Source organism: Dendrobates tinctorius, unplaced genomic scaffold (assembly GCF_039654945.1).
Source record: "Dendrobates tinctorius isolate UK_male_01 unplaced genomic scaffold, ASM3965494v1 ptg000041l, whole genome shotgun sequence".
In the NCBI taxonomy this organism is placed as follows: domain Eukaryota; kingdom Metazoa; phylum Chordata; class Amphibia; order Anura; family Dendrobatidae; genus Dendrobates; species Dendrobates tinctorius.
Window position 1 is genome coordinate 2719325 of NW_027361709.1, and position 26813 is coordinate 2746137.

Here is a 26813-nt window from a genome sequence, read left to right on the forward strand (position 1 = left end):
CCTGTGCACCAGAGCACATTCTCAGGCCCTGGAGCAAAGTCATGACGTTTCCCATTCATTGACTACAAGCAGAGATCTTGGAAACGTTTAATTCACAAACTGTATAGCGCTTTATTTTATGAAGTCAGAAATTCCCTTTATTCATTGCATAAAACGCCAGTAACTTGTGTCGTACGTTCTTATTTAAGATCTCTGCTTGCCATGAGTGATTGAAAACATCGATCATAGAGGGTAAAAGCTTCTGGCTTGTACAAAAGTGAACTATAATCTACTCGAGGCACGATATCAGGACTGGTTTTCACTATCTCTTGTCATTTACTGACCGCAAGCAGAGATGTTGACCGTGGTGAGAAATTGAAAGTTTTATTACAAAGTCGCAGAACTTTTCAGTGCACAAATGGAAAATCCTCAGTAACTTTGCTCGGTCTCTACAGAGACTGGAACATGGAGAGCAGGATTGTCATTACAGAAGCGCTGGCTGGATGTTGCCAATATATGTTAATGTTCCTGCTGAGACTTGTAGTACCACAGAAGGCAGAGGCTTCAGTGTCAGCTCCATGTACCACTGACTGTCGTAAACATTTATTTTCCTTCAGCCACAGATTTAACTCTTCTCCTGCTCAATACAGTACAAAAATAGTGAGTCTCTTTGGTGACACCTGGATTCTGTATTTCACAGATGGCAGGTGCCATGTAACACGGGCAGGACCAATACATCATATACACAATGTGGAGTAACTCTGCATTACATGCATCATGTCACACTCCAATCACATCCAAAGCTGCATTCACGTCTTGGAATAGGTCAGGTCCGCATGAGGGGGAGACAGAGACCGAGCTGTACCCAAGAAACGTTCTACACGCTTCTCTAGATGTGACCAGAGAACAACACCTGATGTGTAATCCAATACAATATATAAAAACATTATCAAAGAATCCAAAAAGTAACATTGATGACATTATTGCATCGATGACCCCGAGGGCCGGAGCTTTGTAACCTTGTCACTACCACAACTCAAGTAGGGAAATGGCCCTACTGGTATTTCTTGGTGGGCACACGGGTCCGGGCGAGGAGAATAATGCCAATGGCGGCGGCGCTCAGCAGCAGTGCCATCAGCGGGCGATAGAACAACCAGCCGGAGGCGATGGTCAGCAGCGAGAGGGACGTGGAGATGCACAGGGCAAACAGCTTGAGACCCAGATTGACGAGATCACGAACAATAGGAAACCAGTCGACTGTAATGGGAGCAATGGGAAGTGATTAACCCAAAGGAAGAAAACACCATTCAAGCTTCTAGACTCCCTCCTTAAATTATGATCCTATTTTTTTCAGCACAGACTTCCATAATCCCCACGGGTATTCCGCTCTGGTCACTTCCATATCTGGAGGAGATTAGGGCCTGTGCCGTCTACTGACAAGGTCACATGCTCCATTGGTAAGTCTTGTGTACCTGTGGAGCACACATCTGGACAGCTAGCTGTAGACATGACTTTATTAGCCCCGCTCTCCTGAGGCAGTCAGTGGAGCCAGAGTAACCTTTTAAATAGAGCAGTCAAACTAAATAAGCAGAGCTGCAGTGTAAAGCAAGGAAGGAGATGGATTGAAAAGCTACCCCACTACACCGAAGCAGAAGTGTAAAGTAGAGGGTCAGAATAGCAGCCTAAACCTCTGATGAAGCAGGAGGTGGCTTTCCGACTACCTCAAACTCCAACAGACTGTGCAGCTGAGCTGGAGACTCTGCAAAAAGCGCCAGTACATGGCTACAACTGACTGTAGTGAGAGGATCTCATTACTGTATTGCCCCCCATTATCTATGCTCGCTCCTGGAGAATTCATGGCTCACCTAGCGTGTGGATGATCTTCGTCATCAAACTGACACCTAGGAACATCATCAGCCACCCGGCGGCACGCAGGGCCCACGTCTTCATGATGTTGCTCTGATGCTCTGCAAGGAACATTTCCTACAAGATATACGGCATCTCCTAAGTAAAGGTACGACGTGAGGGATGGGGAGACGCCTACGCCCTACCTCAGGCAGCAGACTGACCTCAGCCGTATGGCTCCCCAGATACAGAAGCTCCAGGGGGTCTCCAGATTTCGTCTTGTAAGACACAAGTTCTCCCCCTCGCTGCCGTGCTACGATGCTCACCTGGCAGAAAATAACAGTACGTTATATGGGCTCCAAGCGATGGGGTGGACTTCCCCTTTAAGTGAATGCTCCTGCCATGCTGAGCTACTCACCGAATAAAAATACAGAAATACTGTGGACTCAAAAAGACTTCTTAGTACCCCATTATATATCAGGAGGCACATAATGCCTCGCCTTTCGAGTCATTTAATAAGTTGAATTCCCATCATTAACAATTCTTCATATTAAATTACCGTATCGACTGATCCAAACGTTGGGCCTCCCATTGAAACTCCGGCGTACCAAAAAGAAATGCGCAAATCCCCCACCTGAAACAGAAATTCAATGTGACCCTCATATCGAGAGTTGGGCACATTTAGGTACTCGCACATCTCATGGTCTGGAGTATTCATTAATCCACAATGCCAGATTATCAGATGTCAAGGTAATAGATACTAATGCTCCACTCACCTCTGGGTTTTTGGGATTGGCACTTTCATAGAAGTAATTGCCTTCAGTGGTGACATCAGCATGCGGCGTCCTGATCTGGGACAGACTCAGCTGCTTAAATTTGTCGATCTTATTAATCAGCCCTGAAGGAAAAGTGCAGAAATCAGAAGAGGAACCAGAGCAAAAAGGAAGAGGGATACACAGATCGGGGGCCACACACAAGAGTCATAGGATAGCAGAGCGACAACCATGACAATAAATCCAGGTTGTGGGGACCCTTTCCATTTTAAAGGGTTTGTTTCATATTCTTTAAGAGTGCACGCCTCACTTGCCTCCAGCTTGCCAGGGACGGTGCACTCCTTCCCTGCCTCCAGCTTGCCAGGAATGGTGCAAATGGTGCACTCCTCTCCCTGCCTCCAGCTTGCCAGGAATGGTGCAAATGGTGCACTCCTCCCTGCCTCCAGCTTGCCAGGGATGGTGCACTCTTCCCCCTGTCTCCTGTTTGTCAGGGATGTGTACTCCTCCCCTGCCTCCTGCTTGCCAGGGACAGTGCACTCCTCTACTGCTTGCCAGGGATGGTGCACTCCTCCCCTGCTTGCGAGGGATGGTGCACTCCTCCCCTGCCTCCTGCTTGCCAGGGATGGTGCACTCCTCCCCTGCCTCCTGCTTGCCAGGGATGGTGCACTCCTCCCCTGCCTCCTGCTTGCCAGGGATGGTGCACTCCTCCCCTGCCTCCTGCTTGCCAGGGATGGTGCACTCCACCCCTGCCTCCTGCTTGCCAGGGATGGTGCACTCCACCCCTGCCTCCTGCTTGCCAGGGACGGTGCACTCCTCCCCTGTCTCCTGCTTGCCAGGGACGGTGCACTCCTCCCCTGTCTCCTGCTTGCCAGGGACGGTGCACTCCTCCCCTGCCTCCTGCTTGCCAGGGACGGTGCACTCCTGATGGTTGAACGTTCTAACCACCGGAATGGTTGCATTACAGGTTTTAATTGTGCACTCTTTCATGCTAGGGGCATAGACAGCTTTCTGCAGCATCGGAGGAGTATAGGGTACTGAGAATCGTTAGATCCAGAGTCTCTTCAGAGCACTGATTACAATCTGTATTGGAAAGAGAATAGCTTAGTTACTCACCGATGACGGTGTTTCTCGGAACCCATGACAGCACCACGGAGAGAGGGGGGGTCCGCCCATTAAGGACAGGAACCTACAGACAAAAGAGCGGCACCTCTCCTCCGCCCCCAGTTGGTTACAGAGCATCAGAGGGTCTCCCGGTTAGTTAACAACAAAAGTATATACATAACATTATAATTTGTATACTTATAGAGAAGCCTCATGTCTAAGAACACACTCTACACACATTAAATCGTGCTCACCGCACACGTGAATAATGGGGGGGGAATTAAGCGGGTGCTGTCATGGGTTCCGAGAAACACCGTTATCGGTGAGTAACTAAGCTATTCTCCCTCACCCATGACAGCACCACGGAGAGAATTTCAGAGATTGGTAGCTTAGGGAGGGACCACCGCCTGAAGGACCCTTCTCCCGAAGGTCAGACGCAGAGGCTAGATCTAGGCGATAGTGTTTGAAAAAGGTAGAAGGTGTTGACCAGGTGGCCGCCTTACAGATCTGCTCTATTGATACCTCTGATCTCTCTGCCCATGAGGTCGCCATTGCTCTCGTAGAGTGGGCTTTTAGACCCTCCGGGATGGTATTCCCACTGCATGAGTATGCCAGGGCAATCGCATCCCTTATCCATCTTGCCAGGGTAATTTTGGACGCCCCGAGCCCCTTCCGAGGTCCCTGGAAACACACAAAGAGAGATCCTTCCTTCCTACATCCCTTGGTGGCCTCTAGGTAGTGCACTAAGCACCTCTTCACATCTAATGTGTGAAATTTCTCCTCTCCTCTATTCGTAGGGTTTGGGCAGAAGGAAGGAAGGAAGGACTACCTCCTGTGATCTATGGAAGTGTGTTGCTACCTTAGGCAAATATGCAGGGTCAGGTTTCAATATAATTCTATCCTCCATAATTTTAATGAATGGGGGTAATGCCGATAAGGCTTGAATGTCACTCACTCTGCGAGCAGATGTTAGGGCCACTAGCAGTATCGTTTTTAATGATAGGGTCTTTAGTGGAGCTGACTGGATAGGCTCGAATGGGGGTCCTGTTAGGGCTGACAACACTAAGTTCAGATCCCATGATGGTACTTTCTGGTTAGTTATTGGTCTAGACCTGGCTGCGGCCCTCATAAACCATGATACCCAAGGGTCGCTCGCCACCTCCTCATTATAGAGGGCGCCTAGGGCCGCTACCTGTACCCTCAGTGTGTTAGTCGCTAGTCCCTGTTCTAACCCCCTTTGGAGGAATTCCAGGATTTTATCTATTTGTATTCCATCCTGAACCTTTGCCCCCGAACTGGATAGGAATTTCCTCCAGGTTCTACCATAGGCTCTGGTTGTAATTGGTTTTCTACTTTTTTGCAACGTGGAAATTAGATTTTCTGAAAATCCTTTCCCCCTCAGCAGTGACCTTTCAAATTCCATGCTGTTAAATGGAGGTTCACTGCTTGGGGGTGTAGCACAGGACCCTGCAATAGAAGGTCGGGGAGATCTGGTAGAACCCAGGGGTCGGTTACTGACATTATTCTGAGCCATGAAAACCATGTTCTTTTTGGCCAGAAAGGGGCTATAAGTATTACCCGAGCCCCCTCTTCCCTGACTTTCCTTATCACCGCCGGGAGGAGAATGGTCGGTGGGAAGGCATACAGTAGTCCCCGTGTCCATGGGAGCATAAATGCGTCCAGGGTCCGAGGATTCCCTTTGGGATTTAGAGAACAGAATGCTTCCACTTTTTTGATTTTGTGGTCTGCAAATAAGTCTATGTCTGGGGTTCCCCACATTTCCACAATCTTCTGAAAAACGGACTGATTTAGAGCCTACTCCCCTTGATGTAGTTGGGTATGGCTCAGAAAGTCTGCTGTCTGGTTCTCTACTCCCCGTATGTGTAGCGCCGATAGGGACAGTAAGTTTTCCTCGGCTAACCTGAATATCTCGGAGGATGCCTCCATTAGCGTTCTGGACCTGGTTCCCCCCTGGTGGTTTATATAGGCCACTGTTACTCGGTTGTCCGAGAATATCCGGACATGATGGCCCTTTAATGCTGGCAAAAAGTGACTCAAGGCATAATTTACTGATAGCAGTTCTTTTTGATTCGAGGAGGCTTTTAGTTCTTGACCTCTCCATCCTCCTTGAGCCACACTGATGCCCATGTGTGCTCCCCATCCCACAGGACTGGCGTCGGTGGTAATTACATGTGTGATCTTGGCCTCCCAGGGAATCCCTTTGGACAAGTTGTTTTTGTCCTCCCACCAGGCTAGGGAATGAATAGTTTTTGAATCTAGCGTAATATGATGTTCCAAGTGGTCTCCTAAAGCCCACTGGTTGGTCAGGACATCCCACTGCAGATCCCTCATGTGTATTTGTGCCCACTGGACCGCCGGCAAGCATGCAGAGAGGGACCCTAACAGAGACATTGCTTGTCTTAGTGTCATAGAAGGGTTTTGCCTCGCTTTTTGTACCATATGAATGATTCTGTCCCTTTTGTGATTTGACAAGTAACACACTTGGATGTTTGAATCCAGTGTCATGCCTAGGAACTCCTGGACTCTCCTTGGTTCCAGCCTTGACTTTTTCAGGTTCAGAAGCCACCCGAGGTTTTTTAGAGTGCTCATCACTCTGTCCCTCTGTTCTGTGCATTTCTGGCCTAAGTTGCTCGCTATTAAAAAGTCGTCCAAATATGGCACTATCAGAACATCCTGTTCTCTTATGTGAGCCATCATCTCTGCCACCAATTTCGTAAAGACCCGTGGAGCCACTGAGATCCCAAATGGCAGGGCCCTGTATTGGAATTCTCTTATTTCTCCTGCTATCGAGACCGCTAGCCTGAGGTATTGCCTGGACTCTTTGTGAATGGGGACATGGTAGTAGGCATCGCTGAGGTCTAAGACCACCATAAAGCATTGCGGAAAGAGAATTTTGATGGTCGATTTGATCGACTCCATCTTGAATTTTTCGTTCTTGATATAGCAATTCAGTCTTTTTAAATTTATGATGGTGCGGAAGGTGCCGTCTGGTTTGGTTACTAGGAAGAGAGGCGAGTAGAACCCCCTGCCTCTCTCCTGTGGGGGAACCTCCTGTAGGACTTTTTTGTCCAACATACTCAGGACCTCCTTTTCGAGGGCGTCTTGTTCGTTTTTTGACGACCTTATCGGGGTAATTATATATTTTTGCGGCGGGAGAGAATAAAAGCTTATCCTTAATCCTGATCTTATAAGATTTATCAGCCAGGGATTGTTGGATATTTTCTCCCAGGCTGGGAGGAAAAAACTTAGTCTCCCTCCCACCCTGGGCCCACAGTCACTTGGCGGGTTTTTTATCCCAGGACGAGTTACCGAAGATGAACCCCCTGTCCCTTCTTCTGTCTTCCCATTTTTGGTCTCTCGGGGGTCTCCTCTGAAAGAACTTTTTGTTCCGAAAGGACCGTTTAAAGCCCGTGGCGCTCACTGGTCCTAGGTTTGGGAAGCCTTTCTTTTTGTCGCCTGCCTTTTCGAGGATGTCATCCAAAGTTTCCCCGAAGAGGAATTTTCCTTCACAGGGAATGGCGCATAACTTCATTTTTGTCTGGAGATCCCCAGGCCAACATTTTAACCACAAAGCTCTTCTAGCTGCATTCGACAAGGCTGCCGTTTTGGATGACAATCTTATCGAATCAGCCGAAGAGTCGGCCAGGAAGGCTGCCGCCCCTCTTATCATTGGCATGGATTCCAGAATTTTATCTCTGGGAACCCCTTCCCTTATCTGTCTCTCCAATTGGTCTATCCATACCATAAGAGCTCTGGAGGTACAGGTTGCCGCTACCGCCGGCCTGATGTTTCCCCCTGCTGATTCCCAGGTGCCCTTAAGTAGGGTATCCGCTTTTTTATCTAATGGGTCTTTCAGGGTACCCATATCTTCAAAGGGGAGCGCAAACCTTCTTGCCCGCCACGTCTAGTTTGGGGGCTTTATCCCACGATGTGGATGCCTCCTCATCAAATGGGTACTTTCTTTTGATGGAAGTAACCGTAGAGTTTTTCCTATCCGGTTTTTCCCATTCTTTATCTATGAGGCCTTGGACGTTCTTATTTAACGGAAATACCCTCCGTTTCTTTTGACCCAGTCCTCCGAACATAATGTCCTGGACTGATCTATCAGTCCGGGGGTCTTCCACCCCCATAGTGGATCTTACCGCTTTTACTAAGGCATCCACTTCGTCCAGGGGGAAACAATGACGACCTTCCGTCTCCTCTTCGGAGGATGACAAGTCGGTGTTTACAGTATGGGAGGTGACTTCCCCTGACGATAAGCTCTCTGATTGGTACTCTATTACCACGTCCCCCTTCCTTCCTTTCCCGTTTTTTGGATGAAAGGGCACTCTGAATTTCTGCGTGGATTACCGCCCTTAGGTCTGCGGCATGATCCAGGGTTTCACCGCCGAGGACCTCCTGTATACAGGAGTCACATAATTTTTTCTCCCAGGGCGTTGGTAATGGCTTCCTACAGGTGGGGCATTCCCTGTTCTTGGTTTTTTCTCTCTTCTTTCCCTGATAAGGGAAAGAAGTCTATTACAATGGGGAACATTCACGAAGATCCACTTACCCCCCATGCGCGGTTGCAGGTACCGGTTCTGGAAGTGGATCCAAATCCCTCACTGGGCGATCCACGGCAGGTGACTTGCTCCTTGCAGTTGATTGCTGCGTGGAGTGACTACTGAACCGGCTCTCCCGTCCGTCTTTATCCTTTTGGCGGTGCTGGTGCTTAGGCTGCTGTAGCTCCTCATGCTGGTCGCTATCCATCACGCCTGAACGCTTCCAGCCCTGAGGCTGCTTCAGCGTTCCAAATTCGAATAGGCCTCCCTGGCGTCACCTGTTTTCCCGGCCTGCACCGCTGCCTCCCCGGGGAGTGCGCACTGCGCATGCGCCGACCGCGGGGACCAGGAAGTTCCTCCTTCTATTTCCGGGGCAGCGCCATCTTGGTACACCTCTGTACCCGGCGCTGCCCCTATACCGGCGTCCCCCGGCCCCTACTCCTCCCGGAGCGGCGGCCCGGTCCTCCCCGCCCGCTCACCCTGGACAGCCCCTCAGCTGCAGCGGTGGCGGCTTCGGCAACCGACCCCGCCGCGACAGGGGCCTCCCCGCTGTCTGACCGCGGACGGGACGGTCCCGGATCTTCACCCCGGTAAGTGCTGCGCTCCTGCTGCCGTGGTTCACCCGTCAAGGACAGGAACCCAACTGGGGGCGGAGGAGAGGTGCCGCTCTTTTGTCTGTAGGTTCCTGTCCTTGATGGGCGGACCCCCTCTCTCCGTGGTGCTGTCATGGGTGAGGGAGAATGCCCAGGTTAACGGCCACCTCTTCAGTCTGTCGGTGGCCAGTAACCTGGGCAACGAGCAGTAAACTATAGAATTAAAAATACCTTCATTCCTGAGAAAGTGGAAAATTTTTAAAAAGAAGTAATAATAATAATAATAATTTGTATTTCTATTGTGCCAACATATTCTGCAGAACTTTAATCTGCAAGGTTACTTGTTTTTCCCCAATTTGAAAACATGAGGCGAAGAATCTGAAAGGCAATTACTAAATAAATAAGCAGCAAACATTTTTCTGGATTTTCCACCAAAGAATAATCAGTCACTCCACATCCTGAAAGAGGAAGCAATAGATTACGATAAACAAAATGAACATAAGATAGATCTATCGCCCCTTACAGGGGTTTTCCCTACTCAGGATATGTGATATGTTTCAGATCGAATCACTGGGTCCCCAACAATCCAGAGAACGTGGCTCTGTTATGTCTTATTACAATGGCGCAGTGGCGGCAAATTGTAATCTCCGACTGTCCAATAAACCAGGAATAGAATGATACCAACGTGACATTTCAGAGCTCGATTTTCGACAACCAATTTAAAAGTCCTCAACAGCATCGACATCATGTATAATTAAAAGGACATGCCATCCAAACTTGTAAAAGTGTACATACAGTCATATGTAAAAGTTTGGGCACCCCTATTAATGTTAACCTTTTTTCTTTATAACAATTTTGGTTTTTGCAACAGGTATTTCAGTTTCATATATCTAATAACTGATGGACTCAGTTATATTTCTGGATTCAAATGAGGTTTATTGTGCTAACAGAAAATGTGCAATCTGCATTTAAACAAAATTTGACAGGTGCAAAAGTATGGGCACCCTTATCATTTTCTTGATTTGAACACTCCTAACTACTTTTTACTGACTTCCTGAAGAACTAAATTGGTTTTGTAACCTCATTGAGCTTTGAGCTTCATAGCCAGGTGTATCAAATCATGAGAAAAGTTTTTTAAAGTGGCCACTTGCAAGTAGTTCTCCTATTTGATTCTCCTATGAAGAGTGGCATCATGGGCTCCTCAAAACAACTCCCAAATGATTTGAAAACAAAGATTATTCAACATAGCTTTTCAGGGGAAGGATACAAAAAGTTGTCTCAGAGATTTAACCAGTCAGTTTCCACTGTGAGGAACATAGTAAGGAAATGGAAGAACACAGGTACAGTTCTTGTTAAGCCCAGAAGTGGCAGGCCAAGAAAAATATCAGAAAGGCAGAGAAGAATGGTGAGAACAGTCAAGGACAATCCACAGACCACCTCCAAAGACCTGCAGCGTCATCTTGCTGCAGATGGTGTCACTGTGCATCGGTCAACAATACAGCGCATGCATAACGCTTTTTTGTATGACCAAACAACTCAATCTTTGTTTCATCAGTCCACAGGACCTTCTTCCAAAATGTAACTGGCTTGTCCCAATGTGCTTTTGCAGACCTCAGGCGACTCTGTTTGTGGCGTGCTTGCAGAAACGGCTTCTTTCGCATCACTCTCCCATACAGCTTCTCCTTGTGCAAAGTGCGCTGTATTGTTGACCGATGCACAGTGACACCATCTGCAGCAAGATGATGCTGCAGGTCTTTGGAGGTGGTCTGTGGATTGTCCTTGACTGTTCTCACCATTCTTCTTCTCTGCCTTTCTGGTATTTTTCTTGGCCTGCCACTTCTGGGCTTAACAAGAACTGTACCTGTGTTCTTCCATTTCCTTACTATGTTCCTCACAGTGGAAACTGACTGGTTAAATCTCTGAGACAACTTTTTGTATCCATCCCCTGAAAAGCTATGTTGAATAATCTTTGTTTTCAGATCATTTGAGAGTTGTTTTGAGGAGCCCATGATGCCACTCTTCATAGGAGAAGCAAATAGGAGAACTACTTGCAAGTGGCCACCTTAAATACCTTTTCTCATGATTTGATACACCTGGCTATGAAGTTCAAAGCTCAATGAGGTTACAAAACCAATTTAGTGCTTCAGGAAGTCAGTAAAAAGTAGTTAGTAGTGTTCAAATCAAGAAAATGATAAGGGTGCCCATACTTTTGCACCGGTCAAATTTTGTTTAAATGCAGATTGCACATTTTCTGTTAGTACAATAAACCTCATTTGGATCCAGAAATATAACTGAGTCCATCAGTTATTAGATATATGAAACTGAAATACCTGTTGCAAAAACCAAAATTGTTATAAAGAAAAAAGGTTAACATTAATAGGGGTGCCCAAACTTTTACATATGACTGTATGTATATTTGTGTACCAGACCAATGCCCAAACCCCATGACCTCACTCTTCAACATCACTGAAGGGGAGCTTAATAGTCTCTTCTCCAAATCGCACCTCACAACCTGTGCACTCGACCCCATCCCATCCCACCTCCTCTCCAACCTCACTACCACACTTATCCCATCCCTAACCCACCTCTTCAACCTATCACTAACGTCCGGTACCTTCCCTTTTACTTTCAAACATGCCACAATCACACCTATCCTTAAAAAGCCAACCCTCGACCCAACCGCTATGCCCAGCTATCGCCCAATATCGATGCTTCCAAACTCCTGGAACAGCACGTCCACGCTGAACTTTCCTCCCACCGATCATCTAACTTGCTCTTTAACAATCTACAATCTGGTTTCCGCCCCCATCACTCCACTGAGACAGCCCTGACCAAAATTACTAACGACCTACTTACAGCCAAATCAAATGGACAATACTCTATACTCCTGCTTCTAGACCTGTCCTCTGCATTCGACACAGTTGACCACTGCCTCCTACTACAGATCCTCTCCTCCTTCAGCATCAAAGGCCTCGCCCTATCCTGGATCTCCTCATACCTTTACAACCGCACATTCAGCGTCTCCCACTCCCACACCACCCCCTCATCCCACCCTCTCTCTGTTGGAGTCCCCCAAGGCTCTGTTTTAGGACCACTACTCTTCTCAACCTATACACTTGGACTGGGGCAACTCAAAGTCCCAAGGATTCCACTACCACCTTTATGCTGATGACACTCAGATCTACCTCTCTGGCCCAGACGTCACCTCTCTGCTGTCCAGAATCCCAGAGTGTCTATCAGCCATATCCTCCTTCTTCTCCTCTCGCTTCCTCAAACTCAATGTAGACAAATCTGAACTCATCATCTTTCCTCCATCTCACAGATCTTCCTTACCCGACCTAGCTATAACAATTAATGACATCACACTTTCCCCAGTACCGGAAGTCCGCTGCCTCGGAGTAACCTTTGACTCTGCCCTGTCCTTCAAACCGCACATCCAAGCTCTTTATACCTCCTGTCGCCTCCAGCTCAAAAATATTTCCAGAATCCGTCCTTTCCTCAACCTACTAAAATGCTTGTGCATGCCTTCATCATCTCCCGCCTCGACTACTGCAACATCCTTTTCTGTGGCCTCCCTGCTAACAGCATCGCACCTCTCCAGTCCATCCTCAACTCTGCCGCCCGACTAATTCATCTCTCTCCTCGCTACTCCTCCGCTTCTCCCCTCTGCAGATCTCTTCACTGGCTCCCTTTCCCTCAGCGTATCCAGTTCAAATTACTAATACTGACCTACAAGGCCATCTATAACCTGTCTCCTCCATATGTCTCTGAACTAATCTCCCGATACCTTCCCTCACGTAATCTCCGGTCCTCCCAAGATCTCCTCTCCTCCACACTTATTCGCTCCTCACTCAACCGCCTCCAAGACTTCTCCCGAGTAGCCCCCATCCTCTGGAATTCTTTGCCCCAACAAGTCCGACTATCAACCACACTCGGATCCTTCAGACGGAACCTGAAAACCCACCTCTTCAAGAAAGCCTACAGCCTGCAATGACCCCGCTACCTCCTTCTCTCTCACCACTACCGGTGATATCACCTCAACCAACACCGGAACTGCTGCAACCCACCAACCTACTGTCTCCTTCCCCACCATCCTGTAGCATGTAAGCCCAAAAGGGCAGGGTCCTCTCTCCCCTCTGTATCAGTCTGTCATTGTTAGTTTGTTTACTGTAAGTGATATCTGTAATTTGTATGTAACCCCTTGTCATGTACAGCACCATGGAATCAATGGTGCTATAGAAATAAATAATAATAATAATTATGTCAGAAGCATCGATTAGTGGGCATCCTGGTACTGAGACCCCCATAAATTGCTGCTATAAAGGAGCAGACGCCTTCGCTGTCTTACTTTCTACAACCCGCTTCAGATCAGCCGATCGCTGAGTGCCTCGGCCCCTTCATTTTAGCAATCAATGGGGGTCTTAGCAGCTGGACTTGCTCTGACTAAAACTTTGATATGTCACTATGAAACAACAGGCATAATGTCAACGCTCATTCTGCTTTTCTCTACAGTCCATTCCTACTGAGTAAGTGAAGCATTAATTCATGGTGAAAAGGAGATGAATCCAGCGAGCCAAGTTTGAAGTACATAAAAAAAATCTTGTTCTTTATTTCAAACGTAGATTAAAAATATTATCCATAGCAGCATATTATAAGAATAGGCAGAGATAGGAAAAATTACTGCAGTAAAGCGCACGGCAAGACGCGTTTCGGCTAAACCTTTATCATTGCCATAATACACATTGCTATTTTTCTGGGATATAAGAAGGAAAAGGTCCTAAGATAGGAGGTACTATAGTTGATTAAGCGTTAATAGATCACACTTGTGGGCATCCACCTATAAGATTAACTATTTAAAAACAAGTGTTAACCCTAACAAAAGCTAATACGCTAGCAGTAATTTTTCCATATATTTTACAAATATTTTGCGATACATGATATAACAGAATATATATACAGAGATTTTATTCTCATGTTATCCTCCACAATACTTCCATAATACAATTTTTACTCAAAAAAATATATATATTTATGAACTTAAGACAGAGCAGGTTATAATTATTAACATAAGAATCATGATTTTAGGATTTTTAATAAATTCTAATTAAATCTTGTCTATTGTTTAAGCCAATTGGCATCCTAGTTTCCAAAGTAAAAATCCAAGCAGATTCTCTGTTAAGTAGTTTACGCTTTCTATCGCCCCCTCTGGTAGACCGTGTTACTAACTCTATTGCTTTAAACCTGAAGCTATCAAAATTGCCAGAATGATAATGTGAAAAATGCCTGGAGACCGCTGATGGATTGAAGCTGGAGGGGTTAATAGCATCAGAAATGTGTCTTCTAATTCTTTTCCTCAGTTTTCCCGTTGTACAACCTATATACTGTTTACAACATGATGTACAGTCAATCAAATATACTACATAGGTGGAATTACAGTTCAAAAAACTATTAATAGGATATTCTTTGTTACTATGGAATGAGGAGAATGTGTTGATTTTATGAGCATATTGACAACAAGTACATCTCTTATTTCCACATTTAAAAAACCCCTTTAATTTCAGCCGGGTGTCACTGGTTTCCAGCGAGGAATTCAAATACAGACTGGGCGATAGTTTATCCTGCAGAGTGGGGGCTTTTTTTGCTACATAAGTAATTTGGTTTTCTGCAATAATTTGTTTTAGTTTTGGATCCTGGCTTAACACTGGAATATATTTCTTTATAATAGAAACTATGTTGTTATACTGAAGACTATATGGAGTAGAGAAAAAAATTTTTTTTATTATTTGGAAATTGTGATTTTTTTTGTTGTTTTTTTATTTGTTATTAAATCCTTTCTATCAATATCCTTGACTATTTTGGTTGCTCTCTGTAACATCCAATTTGGATATCCTCTATTTTTTAGTCTCATATTAACTAATTCCTGTGCATTTTTATATGTTTTTGGATCAGTCGAATTTCGTTTGTACCTTATGAGCTCTCCTATGGGGATGTTTTTTATCACATGTTGAGGATGGCAAGAATCAGCTGCCAGTAATGTGTTTTTGACAGTGCTTTTGCGGTAGGGGCTAATAAAGATTTTTTTGTTGTCATTTTCATCTAGACCTGCTGTTAATGTGACATCTAGAAAATTCACTGAGTTTTTATTCCAAAAATACGTAAAGGCTAAATTGAAATCATTCACATTGATGCTGTTTATAAAACTGGAGGCTTCCTCCTGTGTTCCTTTCCATATAATGACTAAGTCATCTATATAACGCCCTGTCCACACCAGGCTTTTAAAAAAAAGGTTGGAGTCAGCATATAGGACCAATTCCTCCCATCTGGCCATAACTAGATTTGCCAGAGACGGGGAGAACTTGGCCCCCATGCTGACTCCAGTCTTCTGCAGAAAAAATCTGCTATTAAAAGAAAAATAGTTGTGACTGAGTAAAAACCTTACTGCCATTACCAAAAAATCCTTGATTTCTATAGCATAATTACTAAATGTTTCTAGGTGATAAATTAAGGAATCTATGGCCACCCCATGAGGGATCGATGGATATAATGAAACCACATCACTTGTAATCCAGGAGTATTGATCCTCCCATACAAAGTTTTCCATCATGGTAACTAAAGCTTTGGTATCTCTGATGTAACTAGGGATTTCTTTCACCAGAGGCTGTGAGTAATGATCCAGATTTTAATGATTGAACTCTAACATGAATACAGAACAGATAATTTTGGATGTGGATGATTATGCCAATAGACTAGACAGATCTGCACAGATCTTTAAAGCCAGTAATGTGAACAGGGTGCAACTTCCTGATGAATTGTCCACCATTATAAAAAATCTGGAATATAAAATGAGCAAGAAAATAAAAACTTGGTGGAATCATAACTCTCTAAATGTATATCTTGAAAAGGAGATGATTCCCCGCGGACTAAGATTACGGAAAAAAGCTACAGCTCATTTTAGTGAGGAATTCCAGAGAAAATGGGAGGACATTCTCAGCACATGTTCCTTGAAGCTTATTCAACTGATTATCAAGGAGGAGGAAGTTCACCTAGCTTCCATACAGACAGATATCAAAGATCTTAAAAGCGATCTGGCTAAATTTTCACAACATGTGGACTTTCAAAAATTACAAGACAAAATGAAATCAAACTTGGTTAAATTGGAAAATTCTATTACAGATATTAAGAAAAGAAAGTTTGAAAGAGATCTGAAAGACTACAAAGAAAATAAAGTCTATAATTGGCAATCTTATCCACGCCCTACATTAAAGAAAAATCTGTATACACAGAATAGAAACAAAGTGACTTTCTCCGATGGGAATAAAAGTTCAGATTCCTCTTCATACAATTCTACAGAGGACACTTGTGATTCTTCATCTTTATTCACTTCTATTGATGGAATACAACAAAGGACTTTTTATTCTACAAAGGTTTCAAAAAATGGAGGAAAAGAGGTGGGCGGAAACACCATAGTGCCAGCAAGAAGAAATCCGCAAAGGAACAAAAATCGGAGGTATTAGAGGTTCCTATATGGAACCTCTCTAGTTATATACTAACGGAAGATCAAATTTCCCTGTTATCTAGAGGACTAGGCTATTGTCCGACGTATAACTTTGATTTATATAAAACCTTGTTAGATGTTATCAAATTGGCACGCAATTTTACTATTAAATGTCATTTTTCTGATGATAATGTTACTAAGTTATATGATGATATGCCTATTATAGATGAAGATATCATGTTATCCTATGAAGAACAAAAAACACTTTTGTCTGCAAAAAAACTACAATGTGAAAGCACAGATAGTTATATAGATCTGAATTCAACCTTTCATACAAAAAATCCTCAATTTTATCCCCTGAAGTCACGACCACCAGTCCTGGATTCTTTCCAGGAGCTGGTGGAAAGTGAACTTATAGAGCTGGATAAAGAAATTAGAAATGACCCTATAAATAGAAATAATTTATCTACAAAAGAAAGAATGGCTTTAAAGGATTTAATTAGTAATAAAGATCTGTTAGTACGTGAGGCTGACAAAGGGGGAGGAGTAGTTATTCTTAATGCAGGATTGTATGAAAGGTTGAATTTATTAGACCTTGAGAATTCTCATGCCTATCAAGAAATATTCTATGATCCTACTATTGAATTTAATGGGGAGCTTAAAGCATTGCTAGAGGGCTTATTCAATGGGGCTATAACACAGAGGTTATTTGACTATTTACATGTCACCTGTCCAATTGTTCCTATTTACCATTCCCTCCCTAAGGTCCATAAGGATTTATTTCCACCTCCACTACGTCCTATAGTGGCAGGTATTGGATCTTTGGGAGAGAGATTAGGAGAATGGGTGGATCATTACTTACAGCCTCTGGTGAAAGAAATCCCTAGTTACATCAGAGATACCAAAGCTTTAGTTACCATGATGGAAAACTTTGTATGGGAGGATCATTACTCCTGGATTACAAGTGATGTGGTTTCATTATATCCATCGATCCCTCATGGGGTGGCCATAGATTCCTTAATTTATCACCTAGAAACATTTAGTAATTATGCTATAGAAATCAAGGATTTTTTGGTAATGGCTGTAAGGTTTTTACTCAGTCACAACTATTTTTCTTTTAATAGCAGATTTTTTCTGCAGAAGACTGGAGTCAGCATGGGGGCCAAGTTCTCCCCGTCTCTGGCAAATCTAGTTATGGCCAGATGGGAGGAATTGGTCCTATATGCTGACTCCAACCTTTTTTCTAAAAGCCTGGTGTGGACGGCGTTATATAGATGACCTAGTCATTATATGGAAAGGAACACAGGAGGAAGCCTCCAGTTTTATAAACAGCATCAATGTGAATGATTTCAATTTAGGCTTTACACATTTTTGGAATAAAAATTCAGTGAATTTTCTAGATGTCACATTAACAGCAGGTCTAGATGAAAATGACAACAAAAAAATCTTTATTAGCCCCTACCGCAAAAGCACTGCCAAAAACACATTACTGGCAGCTGATTCTTGCCATCCTCAACATGTGATAAAAAACATCCCCATAGGAGAGCTCATAAGGTACAAACGAAATTCAACTGATCCAAAAACATATAAAAATGCACAGGAATTAGTTAATATGAGACTAAAAAATAGAGGATATCCAAATTGGATGTTACAGAGAGCAACCAAAATAGTCAAGGATATTGATAGAAAGGATTTAATAACAAATAAAAAAACAACAAAAAAAAAAAATCACAATTTCCAAATAATAAAAAAAAAAAAATTTTCTCTACTCCATATAGTCTTCAGTATAACAACATAGTTTCTATTATAAAGAAATATATTCCAGTGTTAAGCCAGGATCCAAAACTAAAACAAATTATTGCAGAAAACCAAATTACTTATGTAGCAAAAAAAGCCCCCACTCTGCAGGATAAACTATCGCCCAGTCTGTATTTGAATTCCTCGCTGGAAACCAGTGACACCCGGCTGAAATTAAAGGGGTTTTTTAAATGTGGAAATAAGAGATGTACTTGTTGTCAATATGCTCATAAAATCAACACATTCTCCTCATTCCATAGTAACAAAGAATATCCTATTAATAGTTTTTTGAACTGTAATTCCACCTATGTAGTATATTTGATTGACTGTACATCATGTTGTAAACAGTATATAGGTTGTACAACGGGAAAACTGAGGAAAAGAATCAGAAGACACATTTCTGATGCTATTAACCCCTCCAGCTTCAATCCATCAGCGGTCTCCAGGCATTTTTCACATTATCATTCTGGCAATTTTGATAGCTTCAGGTTTAAAGCAATAGAGTTAGTAACACGGTCTACCAGAGGGGGCGATAGAAAGCGTAAACTACTTAACAGAGAATCTGCTTGGATTTTTACTTTGGAAACTAGGATGCCAATTGGCTTAAACAATAGACAAGATTTAATTAGAATTTATTAAAAATCCTAAAATCATGATTCTTATGTTAATAATTATAACCTGCTCTGTCTTAAGTTCATAAATATATATTTTTTTGAGTAAAAATTATATTATGGAAGTATTGTGGAGGATAACATGAGAATAAAATCTCTATACATATATTCTGTTATATCATGTATCGCAAAATATTTGTAAAATATATGGAAAAATTACTGCTAGCGTATTAGCTTTTGTTAGGGTTAACACTTGTTTTTAAATAGTTAATCTTATAGGTGGATGCCCACAAGTGTGATCTATTAACGCTTAATCAACTATAGCACCTCCTAGCTTAGGATCTTTTCCTTCTTATATCCCAGAAAAATAGCAATGTGTATTATGGCAATGATAAAGGTCTAGCCGAAACGCGTCTTGCCGTGCGCTTTACAGCAGCAATTTTTCCTATCTCTGCCTATTCTTATAATATGCTGCTATGGATAATATTTTTAATCTACGTTTGAAATAAAGAACAAGATTTTTTATGTACTTCAAACTTGGCTCGCTGGATTCATCTCCTTTTCGCATTTATTGGTGGCAAGAGCTCCTGTCATTTATCCGTTGCTGAGAGCCTATACAGTATAGCAGCTTGTCTTTTGAACCAACCGGGTAAGCTGGCATTTCTTCTTTTTTATTAATTCATGGTGGAAGAATATGACATCCCTTACCTTTAGATAAATAGTAATTTCCAACCTGTACATCTGCGGCCACGGCTGTGTACGACTCTACTGCCATGGCGCTGTAAAAAAAAAAAAAAAAAGAAAAGATTATATCCACAGATAACATATAGATAAGGGAAGTGCAGCAGCAGGCATTGTAATTGTGCTATTCGCCAGTAGCGGGAGCCGCTGTGTCGATTTACAGGTGTGAGCGCTCACCTAGGGTTCTGATGCGCAATTTCTCTGTCAAAATGGCGGCTGCTGACAACCTCTGACCTCCATTCAGTGTCTGGGAAAAACAATGGAAATGTTCTGTTTATAGATTATTATACTCCATTCACATCCAAAGCAGCTCTAACAATTCTACGGTCTTCCAGCTACAATAGAGAAGTGCATTGCGGGAGCTCAGAGGACAGTTAGTGCTCAGTAGGTACCGTATCATATATTTACACCTGCAGACTTTTGAATGCAGCTCTGGGTGTGACTCGAGGATAAGTAAAATAATAGTAAAGTTATGCTTCAGGGTGCAGAAGGGGTGTACTCACTATACGTGTATCTAGTCTCCGTCTTCTTCTCTCCACCTTCTTCATACTCCCTGCAGAACAAGGAAAGACACAGTGGCTAAATGTGACTTTTGGCTGATAACAGAGTGATAAAGTGCATTCGACTGTGCAGCAAATGGAGAAACGACAGATTGCAAATGTAATAACCCTTTAAACAGATGCCACGTCAGCCTCTGTAAATCCCATATAGTCCGGACACAGAGACATGCAAAGGCAGCGCTGCAGGGTAAAGGGAGACTGTTTGCACGAGGCATCTAAGCAGCTACAGCTGGCGCACAGCCAGGAGGACATTTCCTTGTATTTTGGTAGTTTATCTGCTTCTGAAAAGTAGGATGATAAGCTATATGGCTGCCATTGTTGCCATCACTCAGCTTTCCCACCACTCAGAACACTAAATCTGTCCAATTATGAAATGGGCCAGTGCTTAGCCAGGCAGATCTGCCACTCAGAATGCAAGGAAAGCTGTGTGACTATACCCACGGGAACCGTCATGTGCACAGTACCCAGCTTTCCCAGAAGGGAACAGGTTCATGCTAAAGACAATTCTTACTTCGATTCTTCATACTCCACCCACTGATACATCTCCACCTGGCGCTTCAGCTGCACACAGTGCATGGACACCCCATAGTTCGGGTCAAATAGCGGCTGCATAAAAAGTACGACAAGAATTAGTATAATGTCACTAAAACCACCAAATTTATGTGTTTGGTGCAATGTATCAGTGCAAATAAAATGTATCAGTCTCAGAGGTTAACCCCTTCATGACCCAGCCTATTTTGACCTTAATGACCTGGCCATTTTTGGCAATATTGACCAGTGTCCCTTTATGAGGTAATAACTCAGGAACGCTTCAACGGATCCTAGCGATTCTGAGATTGTTTTTTCATGACATATTTGGCTTCATGTTAGTGGTAAACTTAGGTCAATAATGTTTTCATTTATTTGTGAAAAAAACGGAAATTTGGCGAAAATTTTGAAAATTTCTCAATTTTCACATTTTTAATTTTTATTCCGTTAAACCAGAGAGTTATGTGACACAAAATAGTTAATAAATAACATTTCCCACATGTCTACTTTACATCAGCACAATTTTGAAAACAAAATTTTTTTTTGTTGGGAAGTTATAAGGGTTAAAAGTTGACCAGCGATTTCTCATTTTTACAACAAAATTTACAAAACCATTTTTTTTAGGGACCACCTCACATTTGAAGTCACTTTGAGGGGTCTATATGGCAGAAAATACCCCAAAGTGACACCATTCTAAAAACTGCACCCCTCAAGCTACTCAAAACTATATTCAAGAAGATTATTAACCCTTCAGGTGCTTCACAGCAACTAAAGCAATGTGGAAGGAAAAAATGAACATTTTAATTTTTCCAATAAAAAATTTCTTTTAGCATCAATTTTTTCATTTTCACATGGGCAACAGGATAAAATGGATCCTAAAATTTGTTGGGCAATTTCTCCTGAGTACACCGATACCTCATATGTGGTCATAAACCACTGTTTGGGCGCACGGCAGGGCTCAGAAGGGAAGGAGCGTCATTTGACTTTTTGAATGGAAAATATGCTGGAATATTTAGCGGTTGCCATGTCGCGTTTGGAGAGTCCCTGTGCGCCTAAACATTGGAGCTCCCCCACAAGTGACCCTATTTTGGAAACTAGACTCTCCAAGGAACTTATTTAGATGCATAGTGAGCACTTTGAACCGCCAGGTGCTTCACAAATTGATCCATAAAAAAAAAAAAAGGACTTTTTTTTCACAAAAATTTTCTTTTAGCCTCAGTTTTTTCATTTTCACATGGGCAATGGGATAAAATGGATCCTAAAATTTGTTGGGCAATTTCTCCTGAGTGCACAGATACCTCATACGTGGTCATAAACCACTGTTTGGGCACACGGCAGGGTCCCGAAGGGAAGGAGCACCATTTGACTTTTTGAATGGAAAATTAGCTCCAATCGTTAGTGGACACCATGTCGTGTTTGGAGAGCCCCTGTGTGCCTAAACATTAGAGCTCCCCCACAAGTGACCCCATTTTGGAAACTAGACCACCCAAGGAACTTTTCTAGTTGTGTGGTGAGGACTTTGAACCCACAAGTGCTTCACAGAAGTTTATGACGCAGAAAAGTGAAAATAAAAAAATAATTTTTTTCCTCAAAAATAATTTTTTAGCCCGCTATTTTTTATTTTCACAAGGCTAATAGGAGAAATTGGACCACAAAAGTTGTTTTGTAATTTGTCCTGAGTACACCGATACCCCATATGTCAGGGGAAACCACTGTTTGGGCGCATGGGAGAGCTCAGAAGGGAAGGAGCGCAATTTTGGAATGCAGACTGATGGGATGTTCTGCGGGCATCATGTTGCGTTTGCAGAGCCCCTGATGTGCCTAAACAGTAGAAACCCCCCACAAGTGACCCCATTTTGGAAACTAGACCCCCCAAGGAGCTTATCTAGATGTGTAGTGAGAACTTTGAACCCCCAAGTGCTTCACAGAAGTTTATAAATGCAGAGCCATGAAAATAAAAAATCATTTTTTTTCCTCAAAAATGATTTTTTAGCCCGCTATTTTTTATTTTCACAAGGGTAACAGGATAAATTGGACCCCTAAAGTTGCTGTTCAGTTTGTCCTGAGTACGGTGGCACCCCATATGTGGGAGGGAACCACTGTTTGGGCGCACGGCAGGGCTCAGAAGGGAAGGAGCGCCATTTGACTTTTTGAATGGAAAATTAGCTCCAATCGTTAGCGGACACCATGTCGTGTTTGGAGAGGCCCTGTCTGCCTACACTTTGGAGCTCCCCCACATATCACCCCATTTTGGAAACTAGACCCCCTAAGGAAGTTATCTAGATGCATAGTGAGCACTTTGAACCCCCAGGTGCTTTACAGAAGTGTATAACGCAGAACCGTGAAAATAAATAATCTTTTTTTTTCCTCAAAAAATGATTTTGTAGCCCGCAATTTTTTATTTTCACAAGGTTAACAGGATAAATTCGACCCCAAAAGTTGTTGTCCAGTTTGTCCTGAGTACGCTGGTACCCCATATGTGGGGGGGGACCACTGTTTGGGCACACGTCGGGGCTCAGAAGGGAAGTAGTGATGTTTTGAAATACCGACTTGATGGAATGGTCTGCGGGCGTCATGTTACGTTTGCAGAGCCCCTGATGTGCCTAAACAGTGGAAACCCCCCACAAGTGACCCCATTTTGGAAACTAGACCCCCCAAGGAACTTATCTAGATGTTTGATGAGCACTTTGAACCCCCAAGTGCTTCACCGAAGTTTATAACTCAGAGCCGTGAAAACAAAAAAAATCATTTTTTTTCACAAAAATCATTTTTTTAGCCCCCAATTTTTTATTTTCCCAAGGATAACAGGAGAAATTAGACTCCCAAAGTTGTTGTGCAATTTTTCCTGAAGACGCTGATACCCCATATGTGGGGGTAAACCACTGTTTGGGCACACGTCGGGGCTCGGAATGGAGAGAGTGCTGTTTGACATTTTGAACGCAAAATTGGCTGGAATAAATCGTGGCGCCATGTCGCGCTCGGAGACCCCGTGATGTGCCTAAACAGTGGAAACCCCTCAATTCTAACTCCAACCCTAACCCCAACACACCCCTAACCCTAATCCCACCCTAATAATAACCCTAACCACAGCCCTAACGCCAACACACCCCTAACCCTAATCCCAACTCTAACCCTAACTACAAGACTAACCCTAATCCCAACCCACCCCTAACCCTAATTCCAGCCCTAACCCTAATTCGAGCCCTAATTCCAGCCCTAACCCTAATTCTAGCCCTAACCCTAATTCCAACCCTAACCCTAATTTTAACCCTAACCCTAATTTTAACCCTAATTCCAACCCTAACCCTAATTCTAGCCCTAACCCTATTTCTAACCCTAACCCTATCTGTAACCCTTATTCCAACCCTAACCCTAGTTCGAACCCTAAATGGAAAAAAAAAATATTTTTTTTTATTTTATTATTTGCGCCTGGCTATGGGGGTGATAAAAGGGGGGTGTATTAACTTTTTTTTTTCATTTTGATCACTGTGAGAGTGTATCACAGTGATCAAAATGAAAAATGAACGGGCAACCGGCAAATTCATGGGCGCCGCCATCTTGGACAATGGCAGGCGCACTGCGCATGCGCCCGCCATTTTGCAAGATGGCGGCGCCCATGATCCGGACGCCGGGAGCCACGGCGGGACACCGGGAGCACGATCGGAGGTCCTGGGGGGATCGGAAGGTGGGAGGGAGCGATAGACAGGGGAGGGGGAGCAGATGATGACGGCGGCGAACGATCGCCGCCGTCCATCGGTGGCGGGGGCCGATCGGCCCCGCCAGTCGGTGTGTGTGGGGGGGGGGGGGTCGGGGGTCGGTGTTCAGCCATGTCCGATGCTATTGCAGCATCGGCCATGGCTGGATTGTAATATTTCACCAAATTTCATTGGTGAAATATTACAAATCGCTCTGATTGGCTGTTTCACTTTTAACAGCCAATCAAAGCGATCGTAGGCACGTGGGGGCTAATCCACGCCCCCAGGGATTAACTGTAGAGTGTCCTTTGTGTGCGGGTCGGGTGACCTTTCAGTGACCCCGGTCACCCGACCCGCAGGGGGGCTATTTATAGCATGACGCCTACGTAGGCGTCATAGGTCGTTTGGGCATGACTTTTCATGACGCCTACGTAGGCGTCATGGGTCGTGAAGGGGTTAATCTAGCCTAGAAACAAACCCTCAGCTGTGAGGAGAATAAGGTCTGTAGAGATGACAGCACACATTCACTGACTGCAAACGGAGATTTTGTAAAAGTGTCAGAAAGTTGCAGAACTTCTCATTATATGAAGGTAAAGCTTCATTTACATTAAAATAAGGGAGTGGCCTTTTGGGGTCCCGTGTAGGAAATAAAAGCATTAATGAGGCAAGAGGTACAGCAGACCTCCCGTATTGGGGATTGCTTCAGCCTTCAATATGGTTTTCCACAAGTGGATGGTCGCCAGGACTTTCTGTGTTACGGATGACTCAGCTGAAGTTACACCCTATGACTTTGGCAGGTTGTGCAGCGCTGGACCCGCTCATGGACGGAGCAGCGATGTGCACATAGTAATGCTGCTAACAAATTACTGTGATTGTGCAGAATTGTTTAAGAATATGTGCACATCCTACACGGTCAGAGCATGCTGGGAGTTGTAGTCTTACGGGTTGTAGACCACTGCTGTATGGCACAGAAGCTGGTAAATGCACAAAAATATGGTAGCGAAGAAAAGATCAGCTCACCTTCAATGTCTGCAGCGGACCAGTTAAGTGCAATAATTTTGCTTCGTTTATAGGGTCAACCCGATGGACGTTTCCTATAGGAACCACAACTGAAAGACCCTCATCTAGAGAGGCCGCAGTCTGCACTGCCCGACCCTGCAATATAACCAGATGTAGTTATAGCCTGTCATTCCATGTAATCGTACAGACATCTACGAACAGCAGCATAAAGTAAACATCTACAACTACTCATCCGACACGGATCCTGAGCTACATTGTGTATTATCCTCCAGAGCTGCACTCGCTATTCTGCTGGTGCCGTCACTGTGTACATACATTACTGATCATGAGCTACATCCTGTATTATACTCCAGAGCTGCACTCACTATTCTGCTGGTGCAGTCACTGTGTACATACATTACATTACTGATCCTGAGTTACATCCTGTATTATACTCCAGAGCTGCACTCACTATTCTGCTGGTGCAGTCACTGTGTACATACATTACTGATCATGAGCTACATCCTGTATTATACTCCAGAGCTGCACTCACTATTCTGCTGGTGCAGTCACTGTGTACATACATTACATTACTGATCCTGAGTTACATCCTGTATTATACCCCAGAGCTGCACTCACTATTCTGCTGGTGCAGTCACTGTGTACATACATTACTGATCCTGAGTTACATCCTGTATTATACCCCAGAGCTGCACTCACTATTCTGCTGGTGCAGTCACTGTGTACATACATTACTGATCCAGAGTTACATCCTGTATTATACTCCGGAGCTGCACTCGCTGTTCTGCAGTTTGCGGGATATTATGTGTCTGGCATATTCTCACCTCATTAGTAAACAGCAGGTAGAATGAGAGGGTGAAGGCGATGAGGCCGACCACCATCCCTCCGGCCGTGTCACTCAGGCGCTGCAGGAATCCCGGGGCCGGGTCACTTCTGACCGTTGTGTGTTCTCTGCCGGAATCTGCAAACTGCAAACATCACACAGAAGGTGACGAGACGCGTCAAGTACAATATATGAGGGGACTGTTTGACGCTCTTGTCACAGCTGAGGGTTTGGTACAATGTATTAGTCTTGATTGTTAGCATTATTGTCCTGACACGAAACAACTGCAACAAACCCTCAGCTGTGAGAAATCTCACTAGTGGGGACATAAGAGGCAGAACTGTTTCCTACAAGCCCTGCCCGCCGTCAGACTCTCCCTTATCAGGCACTTGTAGTTCCATAGCAGCAGGCAAGCAGAGTTACTACACCCCATCTGTCGCTGCCAGCAGCACTCACCTGTTTCGCCATGTTCCGCCCTGAGAGACAGACACTTGTCTAGTATGGAGAAGCGGTATAGACGTCAGGAACCCCGGATACAGCGCCCTCACTTCTTGCTAGCGACTTTCTCCTGATACAAAGTTACCTCCCTGTCCCAAAACACATCTGCGCCTGCTCAGTAATCCCCGCCGCGCGAGGCAGCATGGGAGTTGTAGTTTTTGTCTCGAGAGACCCCCCTATAAAGTCCTTTCT

General features: G+C 44.0%; 1 protein-coding gene across 1 annotated transcript; it reads right to left on the minus strand.

Annotated features, from left to right (window-relative positions):
- Nucleotides 1-347: 347 nt before the first annotated feature.
- Nucleotides 348-26737, minus strand: TMEM43 (transmembrane protein 43). The gene is made up of 12 exons (XM_073575003.1): nt 26580-26737; nt 26125-26268; nt 25301-25435; nt 20569-20663; nt 20001-20050; nt 19675-19744; nt 19465-19535; nt 2601-2722; nt 2384-2458; nt 2049-2150; nt 1845-1962; nt 348-1236 (listed from the first exon to the last, which is right to left on the minus strand). The coding sequence occupies exons 1-12, from the start codon at nt 26589-26591 to the stop codon at nt 1034-1036; spliced, it is 1197 nt and encodes a 398-aa protein (XP_073431104.1). The 5' UTR covers nt 26592-26737; the 3' UTR covers nt 348-1033.
- Nucleotides 26738-26813: the final 76 nt, after the last annotated feature.

Coding starts and splice junctions, on each gene's coding strand:
- TMEM43 (XM_073575003.1), bottom strand. Junction 20,664..25,300: donor GTCCGCTGCAGACATTGAAG/GTGAGCTGATCT, acceptor CTTTTTATGCAG/CCGCTATTTGACCCGAACTA. Junction 1,963..2,048: donor TGGGGAGCCATACGGCTGAG/GTCAGTCTGCTG, acceptor TATATCTTGTAG/GAAATGTTCCTTGCAGAGCA.